Consider the following 11529-nt stretch of genomic DNA (forward strand, 5'->3'; position numbering starts at 1 on the left):
ATCGGGGGCGCGGAGCTGGGACCGGCCCCGGGAGCCCTTGGGAAGGGCTGAGGGGGGACAGCACCGCCCGCTCGGGGCGGTCCCAGCCCGCCGGGGGGGACCCGGGAGGGATAAAAGCCGGGGCGGCGGCGGGCCCGGGGGAGCCGGGCAGGATGAGCGCGGCCCCGGGCACCTCCCGCGCTCCCCAGCCGCTGCTCCGCTTCCCCGACGGGCCGGGCGGGCCGGCCGGCGGGCGGGCGACGGGCGGGGGCGGCGCCCCGGGACCATGCCCCTGTCCCTGTCCTTGTCCCTGCCCGGGAGGGCCGCGGAAGCGGCGGCGGACCACGTTCAGCCGGGGGCAGCTCTCTGAGCTGGAGCGGGCCTTCGCCGCCGTGCCCTACCCGGACATCGCCACCCGGGAGCGCCTGGCCGAGCTCACCCAGCTGCCCGAGGCCAAGATCCAGGTGAGCGCAGGCGGGACCCTCCCCTCCATCCCTTCCTCCTTCTCTCCCGGGCTCCCCTTCTTCCTCGGGGTCACCCTGTCGGGGCGCTGTCGATGTCTCACAGTTCCCCTCGCCCGTCCCAGGTCTGGTTCCAGAACCGCCGCGCCCGCAGGATCCGTAGCGCCAAGCCGGAGCCGCCACCGCTACCGCCGCTGCCGCCGCCCGGGGAGCGGGGTCCCCCCGCGGCACCTCCCGACGGCAGCATCCCGTGCCCGGCCCCTGCCCTGCCGCCGCCGGGATCCCACAGCCCCGCTCGGGGCTTCCCCACCTCGCTGGGCTCCATCTCCGACCTCATCTACAGCGCGGCCATCACCAACCTGGGCGAGCCATAGCCGTGGCTAGCACCCCTGGCTTCTAGGGACCCTTCTGGCACCGCGGCCCCCCTGGATTAGCGTCACGATTTCATTAGGGCGTGGAATTACCGCCGGTCCCAAAGGCTCCGAGGATGTCATCCAATATCCTAAATGCCGGTGCGGCCACAGCAGGGGCAGCTCCCCATCAGGTCCCTAATACCGACTAATCTTTTGGAAAAATACCTTAATCTGAGGCCGTATCCACGGATGATTGTGGCGCGGCCGCCCCTAATCCGCAGGCACGTTCGCAGGTGCCGGCAGATCTCCCTGGATCGGATATTAAACCGTGTTTCCAGAGGGGCTTAGCTGCCATCAGAGCATTAATCACTGTGTCTGGCCCTGGCAGAGTGCCCACCCGGCAGGTGTCCAGGTCCCCAGGGTCTGGTGTGGCTGTCCCCTCCCTGCTGTGGGTGCACTGAGCTGGCTCTGCTCTCTGCCCCACAGCACCTGAGACACCCCTGGGCTCAGTGTTGAGGGGTGTTCTCTCCCTGCCTCCAGAATCTGAGCATCTTTTGGCAGGGACTTGGGAGCACTGTGCATCCCTCACTGTGCAGGCAGAAGAGGGTGTGGACAGGAGATGGAGCAGGATGCAGAGGGAGAGGGAAGATTCACACCTCTGTGATGTCTTAGATGCCACATCAATGTTTCTCATACCAACAGACATCTCCTGATGCACAGGAAGAAAGTTATGAACACACAGTGTCATTTATTTCCAGAATAAAGGGACAGGGACTTCCCAGAACAGGGATGGCAGGAGCTGATACCCCTCTCCCTGCTGGGGTGGTCAGAGTCCACAGCCATTCCCCCTCCTGTTCTGCAGCTCTGGAATTTCCAACCCATGATTCATTTCAGGAGCGGGAAGCCAAGGACGAGCCTGAGGAGTGCAACAATCTTCCCACAGCAGGAACAGGTACAGATGGGACAAGATCTGTCCCAAATTAGCAGCTCCACGGGAGGACGAAAGCCTCCAGCACGAAGCAGGCAGTTCATGGTCACAGCTTCCCAAGGTCCCCCTCAATGGTCCGCACCATCACGTACAGCTCGGCCAAGCCCACCACCGAGGCCACAATGACAGCTGACAGCACACGCTGGGGACACAAAGGACAGAGAGGTGACCCTGGGTGTCCAGCCTGGCCAGCACAGAGGGGCTGCCAGGGGCTGGGCTCACTCACTGCTGCTGTCTCTGTAAAGACGTACTGGCTGCCCAGGTAGGTGCAGGCAAAGGCGGCCACCACGGTGACAATGAAGTTGAAGATGGTGATGACAACGGCTTTCACAGAGCGAACTGGGGGACAGAAGGGTAAAGGAGCTGATTTTAGGTAAGGCTGGGAAGTAGGGCTGGTGACAAGGTGTGATCATGCACAGCTGCCTCAGCTGGGAGATGTGATCCTGGAGGAGTCACGCACTTGGTGCCTCCAGAAATATTGGTAAGAATCACCAACAGGCTCCTTTCTTCAAGGAACACTTCAGTGCATGAAAACCTTCTGGTGAGATACTCCAAGAGGGAAGGGCTGTCACCAGCTGGAGATGGAACAGTTCCCATGCCTGACCTGCCACATGTCAACAGGACAGGGAGCCACTCACCTTGCCTCCCAAACTCAGCCAAGGGACCGTTCATCTCCTGAAAGAAGGGATTGAAGCAGCTTGTGATCACTTGTATTTTAATGTTAATAGTAATGTTATTTCTGTGTGTGCAGAATAAAAGCAATGCCAATGCCCTGTCCTGACCCCAAGGCTCTGCGGTTTTGGGTAGGTGGGCTGTAGGGGAGCAGCAGTTTCACAGAACGCAGGTTTCTCTTAGGTTTTGCACAACCTCTGCTAAAACCACCCTGGATTATAGATCACAGCATGGTTTGGCTTGGAAGGGGACCTTAAAGATCATCTTGTTCTAGCCCCTGCCATGAGCAGGGACAGCTTTCACTAAACCAGGTCAAACCTGGAATGGTCCAGCTTGGCAGAGAGCAGAGCAGATCCTCCCATGAGAGTTAATGTGCACATGGGTGCCAGGTACAGTGTGGAAGGGCAGAATGGGATACAAGGAATGCCAGCAGGAAGGGATGCTGACTTGTCTGAACAATCACCCTGCCAGAAGATCTCAGCTCTCTCAGGAAAGAATGAGCACCCACATATGATCTTGTATTTTCAGCTTTTACCTTGACATGAGGCAATTTTAAAACTATGACAAAAATTTAACCATCACAGATGTTCCCAGTCAAACATTTATGGCATGTGCTCAGTCTCCCAGAACAGAACCTGAGATCTTTGGCGCAGCGAGCAGTTCCCAGAAGCCAGTGTGTCTAATTAACCCTGTCCTACCTCTGTCCTCAACACGGATCTGTTGTTCCGGGTGTGTTTATAGTGTGCTCTCATCCAATGTCTGCCATATCCCGTCTGCACTGCACTCACTCTAAGGGGAAAATCTTTGCTCTCAGGTGTTTGAGGGATGAATCCTGGCAGCAGGCACTCACCTGGCTGGTGATGTTGCGGGTCATCCGCTGGTACTCCTCGTGTGCCAGTTTAGCCTTGATCCGCTCCAGCCGGGCCACCAGCTCGGGGTTCTGGGGGAGGCACAGACCCACCGTGAGGGCCGGGAGCCGCCGCCTCCTCCCGCGACTCCCGGCCGGGCCTCACTCACCCGCGGCGGCACCGGCACCTCGGGCAGGTGGATCTCGCATCCTTCCAGCAGCTCGTGTAGGTGCAGCGGAGACCCTGCGGGCGGGGCACGGGGCGGTCACGGCGCGGTCGCGGCGCGGTGGCGGCGCCCCGGCGCAGCGCGGCCTACCTGCCTCCCGCAGCGCGGCGTGCAGCCTCCGCAGCAGGCTGAAAGGCACCAACCCTCCTTCCTCCGCCAGCGCCGCCTCCAGCTCATCCCGCAGCCCGGCGGGCAGCGCTGCTAACTCGCCGTCCCGCACCGCCCGCCGCAGCCGCGGCCCGGCCCGCACCGACGACGCCATGTTGGGCCCGGCGGGCGTTGCCGGGGCGACCGGGAGATGGGGGGCGGTGATGAACCATCGAGGCGGCGGGGCGCGGCGGGGCGGAGCGGCGCGCGGGGCGGGGCGGGGCGGGGCGGGGCCGCGCGGGGCACTGTGGGCCGCGGGCGGTGGGATGTCGGGCGGCGCGGCGCGGCGGTACGTGGCGGCGGCGCTGGGCCGGGCCCGGGCCCGCGGGCCGCCCCCGCTCTGGGAGCCGCCCCCCGCCCGCCAGCTGCGGGCTCTGGGCACCGGGGGGACAGCGGCGCTGCCACTGCCACTGCCGCTGCTGCTGCCGCCGCGGCGGCACCTCTCGTCGCGGTGAGGCCTGTGAGGGGTTGGGGTGAGGGGCTGTTGGGAGGTTCGGGCAGACAGGCGGTGAGGGCCTGTTTAAAGGGTGATTGGGAGGGGGTGAGGGCTCGCAGGGGGTGTTTGGGGTGAGTCTGCGGAGGAGGTGGGGTGCATTGAGTCACTGGGGAAAGCTGTCGGGACAGAGATGTGGGAGAGGAGGGATTGGGCTAATGGGACAAGTGGGTGAGGGTGCCCAGGGCAGTGGGGAAAGGAGAGACTGGCAAAAAGAAGAGAGGGGGGAGTTGGGCTGGGCAGTGCATAGTGGGGCTCTTGTGGGGTACCCGAGGGATGCACAGGGTGGGGAGCAGTGTCCCCTGGCCTGGGGGCTGCCTCAGCCCCTGCCGACCCTCCGAGCTGCCTCTCTGCTCCCAGGAACCGGCCCGAGGGCAAAGTGCTGGAGACCGTGGGAGTGTTTGAGGCCCCGAAGCAGCACGGCAAATACGAGACAGGCCAGGTAAAGGTTCTGGGGGGCACAGCTGACCCTGCAGGCTCGTGCCACAGGGATTGGGCAGCTGAGGGATTTCCCCTGAGGAAAATCTCAGCAGCACAAGGCTGGGAGTTTCACAGTTCGGTGCTCCTTGTGTGTGCTGTGTCTGCAGTTTGTCAGTCATCTGACAATGGCAGCTTGATAAGAATCTGCAGCACAACACAACTGTTGTACAATGGCATTTGCTCCACTGGTCTTACTTTGGGGTTTTCTCCCTCAAGGATCCAGAGACAATCAATGAATTTGAGGTATAAGAACTAAACTTGAATTCCTCAGATCTGTTTCTGAGCAGTCTCTCCTTTCTGCTGCTCTATTACTGCATTACTATTTAATCCTTCCCTTTTGTGGGATAGAGGTGACATGGATTTCTTCTCCCATCCCAAACTGTTTGTGTTCTCTCTTTCTGCTCTGGGTCATCAAAGTTGTGATTCTCCCTGTATCCCCATCCCATACATTAAACCTCTTGTAAATATTTGTAGCTTTACCTCAGATAACAGATTTTTAAAATAATCCAGCTGCAATTATTTGTTCCTTCCAGCTCTTCCTTCACAGTGTGTTTGGCTATCGAGGAATAGTCCTGTTTCCCTGGCAAGCCAGGCTCTATGATCGGGATGTGGCTTCTCCTGTCACAGAAAAGTAAGGACTTGAGGGTTTCTTCTGGTTCATGTTGTTGGACTGTTAGATTTACATTTTGTAGTCAGTTTCCTGCTTGGGGTAAACAAGTGGTTTTAAGGAGGGGCAATGGCGTGGGTCTGTGCATGAGTGTAAACTAGGAGAGGTTCTTGAAGAGGAGATACTTCATTATTAATTAAGTATTGAATATTAATTAGAGTATTAATTGAAGTATTAATTAGCAATATGGAAGTGTAAAGGATGAAAGTGTGTGTATGGATGAAATAAAAATCAGTTTAAAAATTACACTATGGGATTTTGTATTTTACAAAAAGACCCTTTTTGAGTTAGATCCAGGCTCCTGGATCTAACCAGTTACCAGTTAGAGGCTGCTCTAGATTGCCAGTGAGCTGGATTTGTCAGCTTCCTCCTCAATTTCAACCCATTAAGCCAAGTTCATCCTTCCTGAGTTGCTGTTCAGTTCTCTCTGCCTCTTGCATCCATTTTTTCCCCTGGCCTGTGATGAGTTGTGCTGGGAAGGAGTGAGGAACAGAGAGAAAATCAGAGGGCAGTAGGAATATCCACCCCAGAGAGGAGCCTACACTGAGCAGGAAAAACTTCTGAGCTGTTTTGCCTGTGCCTAACACCACTGATGGTCATCTCAGCTCATCTGTCCTTATGTGGGTGGCTCATGGGGCTTTGGTTTGGGTGCAACCAAATGATTACAGGCTGTCAGATGTGGTTTTTTTTTTGAAAAATCATTGTTTATAAGTGCTTGGTCCTGGTAACAAGAATTTGCTGCCATCCTGTGCTTGAGCTCAGAGCTTTGCTTTTCTCTTTAGGAGTGAGAATGTGGCAGGCCATGGTTCCAAAGAGGTCAAGGGCAAAACACACACTTACTACCAGGTGTTAATAGATGCCCGGGATTGTCCACATATAGTAAGTAATGAGTAATCTCAGTATTGAAACTTGAGTATCTTCTCCTACATGAGTGGTTCAAACAGGCACTGAAGGAAAATTACTTTGGTGGGTAACTGGATTGGCTAGGATTTTTAGACAAATAAAGGCATATTTTTCCTGAAAAAGATCATCTGGAATGTCATGTGACTTTTTCTGGATCATGTTTCCGGTTTCCAGCCCCTTTTCTTCTTCCTGGTGCTGTTGCCACAGTGTTGCACACAGATCATTAGGAATGTGGGCTGCAGCACTGAAAATGCTTCTTTGAGTGGGGAGTTAGCCCAGAGGAATTAAATGGAGACAAGTTCTGAGGTGAACTGGTTAAATAAAATAGACATTACATGCTTTATAAACCACACTAATGAGCTGAAATATGACTATAAACTGTCCTGCAACAATGCACACAGAAGGACATAAACCCTCCTGTTTCTCAGTCCCAGAGATCACAGACAGAGGCAGTGACATTCCTGGCCAATCATGATGACAGCAGAGCCCTCTATGCCATCCCAGGTGAGTAAAACCCTCCTGCAGCCTCTGCTTGTTGTGAGGGCAGGTCAGAAAAGGTGTCAGTGCTCAACTCCTGGCAGTGAAGCAGCAATTCCTACAGGACATTCTGTAGTGGATCTGTCTGTAGCTTAGGGCTGTGCTGGAGACAACAGAGGGACTAAAGTGCTGGAAGCCCTTTGGACAACTGGAAGTTGGGCCCTCTGTGATCAGACACAGCCATGTCTGATTTGAGCTCTTGAGATATAGATCCCATACCAAGTTGTGTATAGGCTGTTCTACTTTGTCAGCAGGACGGCTGGATTTATTCCTGTCCTGGGCATTTCCTGCCCAGAGTGTTTTTGGGGCAGTGCATGCACTTTGCAGGGCAGTGTGTGTTTATCAGAGGAGTCATCCCATGAAAAATCTCACAGGAGAACACTGCCAAGAGTTTGCTGGCACGTCTCCTCCATTCTTCCTTGCAGTTGTGATACTAGCTTCAGCTTCTGCTGCCAAAGTTCTTTCTTCTCACCAGTCTGATCAATTTTTCTATCAGCAGACTTCTGAGCTGCTCTCTACTGGGGAAGTTGCCATGGCTTTTGGGGTTTCTTTTGCAGGTTTAGATTATGTAAGCCATGAAGACATCCTTCCCTACAGCTCCACAGATCAAGTGCCCATCCAGCATGAGCTCTTTGAGAGGTTCCTCATGTACGACCAAACAAAAGGTAAGTTCTGGCTTCACAGGGAATTCTTCAGAGCCAGATGCTTGCAGTGCTTTTTAACAAACACCCAAACCCCATCATCTCAGATATGGTATAAAAATCATGTCTAGCTTGGGTTTGTAACAGTGAATGTGCCTTTGAATGTTTTTTTTAACCATGTGAAAGGAATTGTGTTGTGGGGAGAGCACTCCAGCTACAATGTTGCCTCTCCCCTTTCCTTCCCCACAGTCCCACCTTTTGTAGCAAGGGACACTCTGTGTGCATGGCAGGAGAAGAACCACCCCTGGCTGGAGCTCTCGGATGTGCACAGAGAAACTACAGAGAACATCCGTGTCACTGTCATCCCCTTCTACATGGGCATGAGGGTAGGTCTGTGGTGCTCTGCTGATCCTGCCATTTGCTTCACTGGCTTGTTTTTATAAGACTGGTTTGCTGCCTGAAGGTGCCTACTGGAGAAGTGAATTTAACCACAGTTGTCATTTTGTTCTCATGGGTGTAAACATGAAACAGTTTTGGTATTTATTTTTGAGAGCAGCTCCTGCTCGGCTTTTGCTGGTTATCAGTAGGATAAGAAATAACCTGTAACTTTCTGCACAACAGTGCTAGCTAGATATTTGGGAAGGCTTTTGAATTGGTCATGTTACTGCCTCAGTCACGTGAGGTGACACTGGGGCCATCTGCTCTGTAACAACAGACACATCTGTTACCCTGCCCAGTGATGGGCTGTGGTTGCCTGCCCATTTCCTGCCTCTTGTTTGGCTTAGAGGGTTTGGCTAAGGCCTTCTGGATTTAGCTGATAACCATGTGCTCTTTATAGCACAGAACTTCACATGGACCATCCAAAATAATGCAGCTCCAACAGACTCCCGAGTGGGAGAGCTGGGAATTCTTGCAGCAGTTTGTGATTTCTGAGCATGGCTGTTGGGGAGCCTGAGCTGTGGCAGGTGCACATTTTGGTGTGGATTTGCAGCTTTTGTGGAGTCCAGCTGATGTTTGTCAGAAAAACAGGTGCCCAATGGCAAGGAAAAGGGGTGTTTCTAGATCTGTAGAAAGCGTGTAATTAACATGGAGATGAACCCTGGGGGTTGTCACGAGATCCTTGCAAATCTCCCAGCCCATGATTATTGTAGAGCAGAGCCAGTGCCAGGCTCTGCTGGTGGCAGGCCTTGGAGAGCAGCTGCCTGTGCTCATGTGAGTTGTCTGCGTCACCCTGGCACAGAGTGAGAGCCCCTGTGCTGGTGCTGTGCCGACAGCTGAAGAGGTTTTTGGCACCACGTGTCCAAGGACAGCTGCTAAAGTCTTTTGTTTCTCTTGACAGGAAGCCCAGAATTCTCATGTCTACTGGGTAAGTACCTTTTGTGTCATGGAGCAGCTAAAGGGAAGGAGTTTATTTGCTGTGGCATCACTGCAGTGTGATAAGCTCTGAGGGAGAGCAGCCTATGCCTGGCAACTATTTCCCAGTATCATCTGTAGGCTATCAACTGGTTGCAGCTGATTCCAGCTCTTGATAAGAGTTTCTCTTCTGTGCAGTGGCGCTACTGTATTCGCCTGGAGAACCTGGACAGTGAAGTGGTGCAGCTCCGAGAGCGCCACTGGAGGATATTCAGCTTGTCTGGCACCTTGGAAACAGTCCGGGGCCGTGGGGTTGTGGGAAGGGTAGGTACCATGTAGGAAGGGTAGGTACCATGCAGTCTTTTTTTTGGGAAACACAGCCCTTTGCTGGAGTTTTCTCACTTGGATTTGCCAGTAAATTGCTTAGTGGGCACTTGAAGTAGATGGAGTGGGAAACTGGCAATGAAAAAAGTCATGTGAGCTTTTCATCTTTGTTTGTCTGCATGAACTGAGATTTCACACTGAGTATTACAGGATGATTTTAAATGACTGGTGTTTGAAAAACTGGAATAATAATGGGATTCTGGTGCTGCTCAGTGGACAAATTGTTTGCTTTGTAATTGGCAGAAGTCCTGGGGTGTAGGTCTCTGGTTTTTCTTTTCATGCTGTATAAATTTCCTGTTGATGCCTGTGATAGAATTGCTGATGCCAAGTCTCTTGTCTTCTCAGGAGCCAGTTTTGTCCAAAGAACAGCCAGCATTTCAGTACAGCAGCCACGTCTCCCTGCAGGCATCCAGTGGTCACATGTGGTAAGAAGTCCTTATTGCTGCAGCAGAGTTTTGGGTGTAGGACCCCCCAGCAGCGAGCTGGGGTGCAGTTTGCTGGGGGTTGTGGCTGAAAGCTGGGTGGAAGTGGACTGGACAGGACACAGTTGGTAGCTAGAGTCTGATGAGCTTCTCTCTAGCTGTATCCTACTTAGTGATAAGATGATGTGTTGGTTCTCTGCACCAGAAAGGGTTCCAGAATAATTTATCCTCCTGCTGTGGTCTGTGCTAGACTGGATTTAAAGATGTGATACAGTTCTCCCTTTTGGTCCTTGGTGAGAGAGCCAAGGCTTTGTGCTGGTGATTCCCTCAGCAGCAGGGATGTGTGCTCTGGTATTTCCTTTCTTGAGAGAGGATTGGGCTTTAACTCCATCTCTGTGCACTTCTTGTCAGGCATGCAGGGTTTTCCCAGTTTAGGCCAGGTAAAGCCTTCAGTCTAACTGGTGTTTCTTCTTCTGTAAGTTGCCCAGCTGAGTTGTTCTTTTCCTGTGCCTTGGGGTTAAAGCAGCTTCTCTTTATTTGCCTTTTGGCTGGGTTAGCACATTTAGTGTCACCTCTGTGTGGACAAGGATTGCACAGCCACCTCTTGCCTTCTGTATGACAGGACTTCCTGCACTATTTTTAAGGAAATGTCCTTTGAGTTGAGCTTTCGAGTTGGGAAAAGCAGGAGAGCAGATCTTTGCATATAGGGTGTATCTTGTTTGCCATGTGAAGTACTTTGAATTGCCTGAGTGGATGCCCTGGGGAATAAAACCAGATGGTCTAGTAGTTTTTCCCTCTCTGCATACATCCTGAAGACAAAGAGGCAAAGGTTCTGCAGCTCTGAAGGTGCTCAGCTTGACTTCTGGTGTTCAGTTGTGTCCTCTTTGTCCTGAGAACCTGTTAATTTACCTCCACAGCCCTCTTGCCCATGTTTGTGTTCTGCAGTAGTCATCTATAGCTCAGAGCAGTAAACAAATGGTTGTACCAGGAAAGGCAGGTTCAGTTCTGAAAGGCAAAGCTGAAGCTGTTCCAAATTACATCTGTGATGGGATTTCTTAATGTCATAGACAACCAGTGGAGCTCCTGCCAAGAAATACAAATCTGAATTTACGTGTAACCAGTTTGTAAAAATAGCTCAGCTGGCTCTGTCTCCTGGGGAGTGAGAATTGGGTAAACACTGCTGCAGGTGCACCAAGGGTGCTTGACTCCTGTGGGCTGCAATCATCCCAGCTTAGTGCAGGAAATGTGTTATAGGGATGTGATGCAAAACTGCCCAGGAGTCCTCCATAAAAGAGTTATCCTGGCAGCAGATGTTTGCAGCTGGACCAGCCTTGCAGATGGAGCCCCAGGATATGGAAGAGCTCAGCTCTCCCCTTCTTGCTGATGCTCCCTCAGTGTGTTTGTCCCTGGCCTCAGTGTGATCTCTGCTGTTACTTTTGCAGGGGCACTTTCCGCTTTGAGAGGCCTGATGGTTCCCACTTTGACGTGCGGATCCCTCCCTTTTCCCTGGAAAGCAACAAGGACGAGAAGACTCCTCCCTCCGGCCTCCACTGGTAGATCAGAGTGCCCAGAGCCACGGAGGCCTGTGTGTGTTGTAGACCTTTGCCTCCCCTTTATGCTGCAGCCAAGAACACAGAGCTTTTAAACATTTTAAACCATTTTTGTTTTAACTGTTGTCTGCTGGGGAGGCTTTGTTTGGAACTTTACTACTGGCTCTTCTCTCAGGCTGCTTGTAAAACATAAGCTGTGTTCCAGGTAACCTTTCCCTCTGTGGCACCTGCTGGGTGTTTGGGGCTGGGGGATGTAGATCTGTGCTGCTGCAGAAGACTGGCCCCCCTCAGCAGGCCTGGACCCTTTCCAATGTGTTGTGACTTCTCTGCAATGTGAGGTTTCTCAATAAACTGGCCCTTCCAGTTGCAACCAGGTCTTCCTTCCTAAACCAAGGCTATGGCTTTGCATCCAGCCTGTCCCAGCT

At 53.2% G+C, this 11529-nt stretch overlaps 3 protein-coding genes across 6 annotated transcripts; 2 read left to right on the forward strand and 1 right to left on the reverse strand.

The window, feature by feature from the left end:
- Positions 1-71: 71 nt before the first annotated feature.
- On the forward strand, positions 72-1378 carry SEBOX (SEBOX homeobox). Its single transcript, XM_079324839.1, has 2 exons — positions 72-443; positions 566-1378. Exons 1-2 carry the CDS (start codon positions 153-155, stop codon positions 812-814), a joined length of 540 nt encoding a protein of 179 aa, XP_079180965.1. The 5' UTR covers positions 72-152; the 3' UTR covers positions 815-1378.
- Positions 1379-1517: 139 nt separating this feature from the next.
- Positions 1518-3849, reverse strand: VMA12 (vacuolar ATPase assembly factor VMA12). 2 transcript variants are annotated; one of them, XM_079324838.1, is made up of 6 exons: positions 3618-3846; positions 3471-3544; positions 3304-3393; positions 2420-2456; positions 2008-2120; positions 1518-1923 (listed from the first exon to the last, which is right to left on the reverse strand). In XM_079324838.1, the coding sequence occupies exons 1-6, from the start codon at positions 3787-3789 to the stop codon at positions 1828-1830; spliced, it is 582 nt and encodes a 193-aa protein (XP_079180964.1). In that variant the 5' UTR covers positions 3790-3846; the 3' UTR covers positions 1518-1827. The 2 variants fall into 2 exon arrangements, with proteins under 2 accessions (XP_079180964.1, XP_079180963.1); XM_079324837.1 differs by having other exon boundaries at positions 1518-2120; positions 3618-3849.
- A 61-nt stretch (positions 3850-3910) lies between these two features.
- POLDIP2 (DNA polymerase delta interacting protein 2) lies at positions 3911-11224 on the forward strand. 3 transcript variants are annotated; one of them, XM_079324833.1, is made up of 11 exons: positions 3911-4125; positions 4528-4609; positions 5181-5278; positions 6097-6193; positions 6646-6721; positions 7312-7419; positions 7645-7781; positions 8735-8761; positions 8947-9072; positions 9478-9557; positions 10997-11224. In XM_079324833.1, exons 1-11 carry the CDS (start codon positions 3941-3943, stop codon positions 11109-11111), a joined length of 1131 nt encoding a protein of 376 aa, XP_079180959.1. In that variant the 5' UTR covers positions 3911-3940; the 3' UTR covers positions 11112-11224. The 3 variants fall into 3 exon arrangements, with proteins under 3 accessions (XP_079180959.1, XP_079180958.1, XP_079180960.1); XM_079324832.1 differs by lacking the exon at positions 8735-8761 and having other exon boundaries at positions 7645-7792; positions 8931-9072; XM_079324834.1 differs by lacking the exon at positions 8735-8761.
- The last annotated feature ends 305 nt before the right edge of the window (positions 11225-11529 follow it).

The sequence above is a fragment of the Erithacus rubecula genome, assembly GCF_903797595.1.
Source record: "Erithacus rubecula genome assembly, chromosome: 22".
Lineage (NCBI taxonomy): Eukaryota > Metazoa > Chordata > Aves > Passeriformes > Muscicapidae > Erithacus > Erithacus rubecula.

Bases quoted from the DNA above. Each gene is read 5' to 3' on its own strand.
- POLDIP2 (XM_079324832.1), top strand. From the start codon at position 3,941: ATGTCGGGCGGCGCGGCGCGGCGGTACGTGGCGGCGGCGCTGGGCCGG. The intron at 4,610-5,180 runs GTAAAGGTTCTG...TGTTCCTTCCAG, and splicing joins GCAAATACGAGACAGGCCAG to CTCTTCCTTCACAGTGTGTT. The intron at 6,194-6,645 runs GTAAGTAATGAG...CCTGTTTCTCAG, and splicing joins CCCGGGATTGTCCACATATA to TCCCAGAGATCACAGACAGA.
- VMA12 (XM_079324837.1), bottom strand. From the start codon at position 3,789: ATGGCGTCGTCGGTGCGGGCCGGGCCGCGGCTGCGGCGGGCGGTGCGG. The intron at 2,457-3,303 runs GTGAGTGCCTGC...CCCTTCTTTCAG, and splicing joins CCCGCAACATCACCAGCCAG to GAGATGAACGGTCCCTTGGC. The intron at 2,121-2,419 runs GTGAGTGGCTCC...TCTGTCCCCCAG, and splicing joins GGCTGAGTTTGGGAGGCAAG to TTCGCTCTGTGAAAGCCGTT.
- SEBOX (XM_079324839.1), top strand. From the start codon at position 153: ATGAGCGCGGCCCCGGGCACCTCCCGCGCTCCCCAGCCGCTGCTCCGC. The intron at 444-565 runs GTGAGCGCAGGC...CGCCCGTCCCAG, and splicing joins TGCCCGAGGCCAAGATCCAG to GTCTGGTTCCAGAACCGCCG.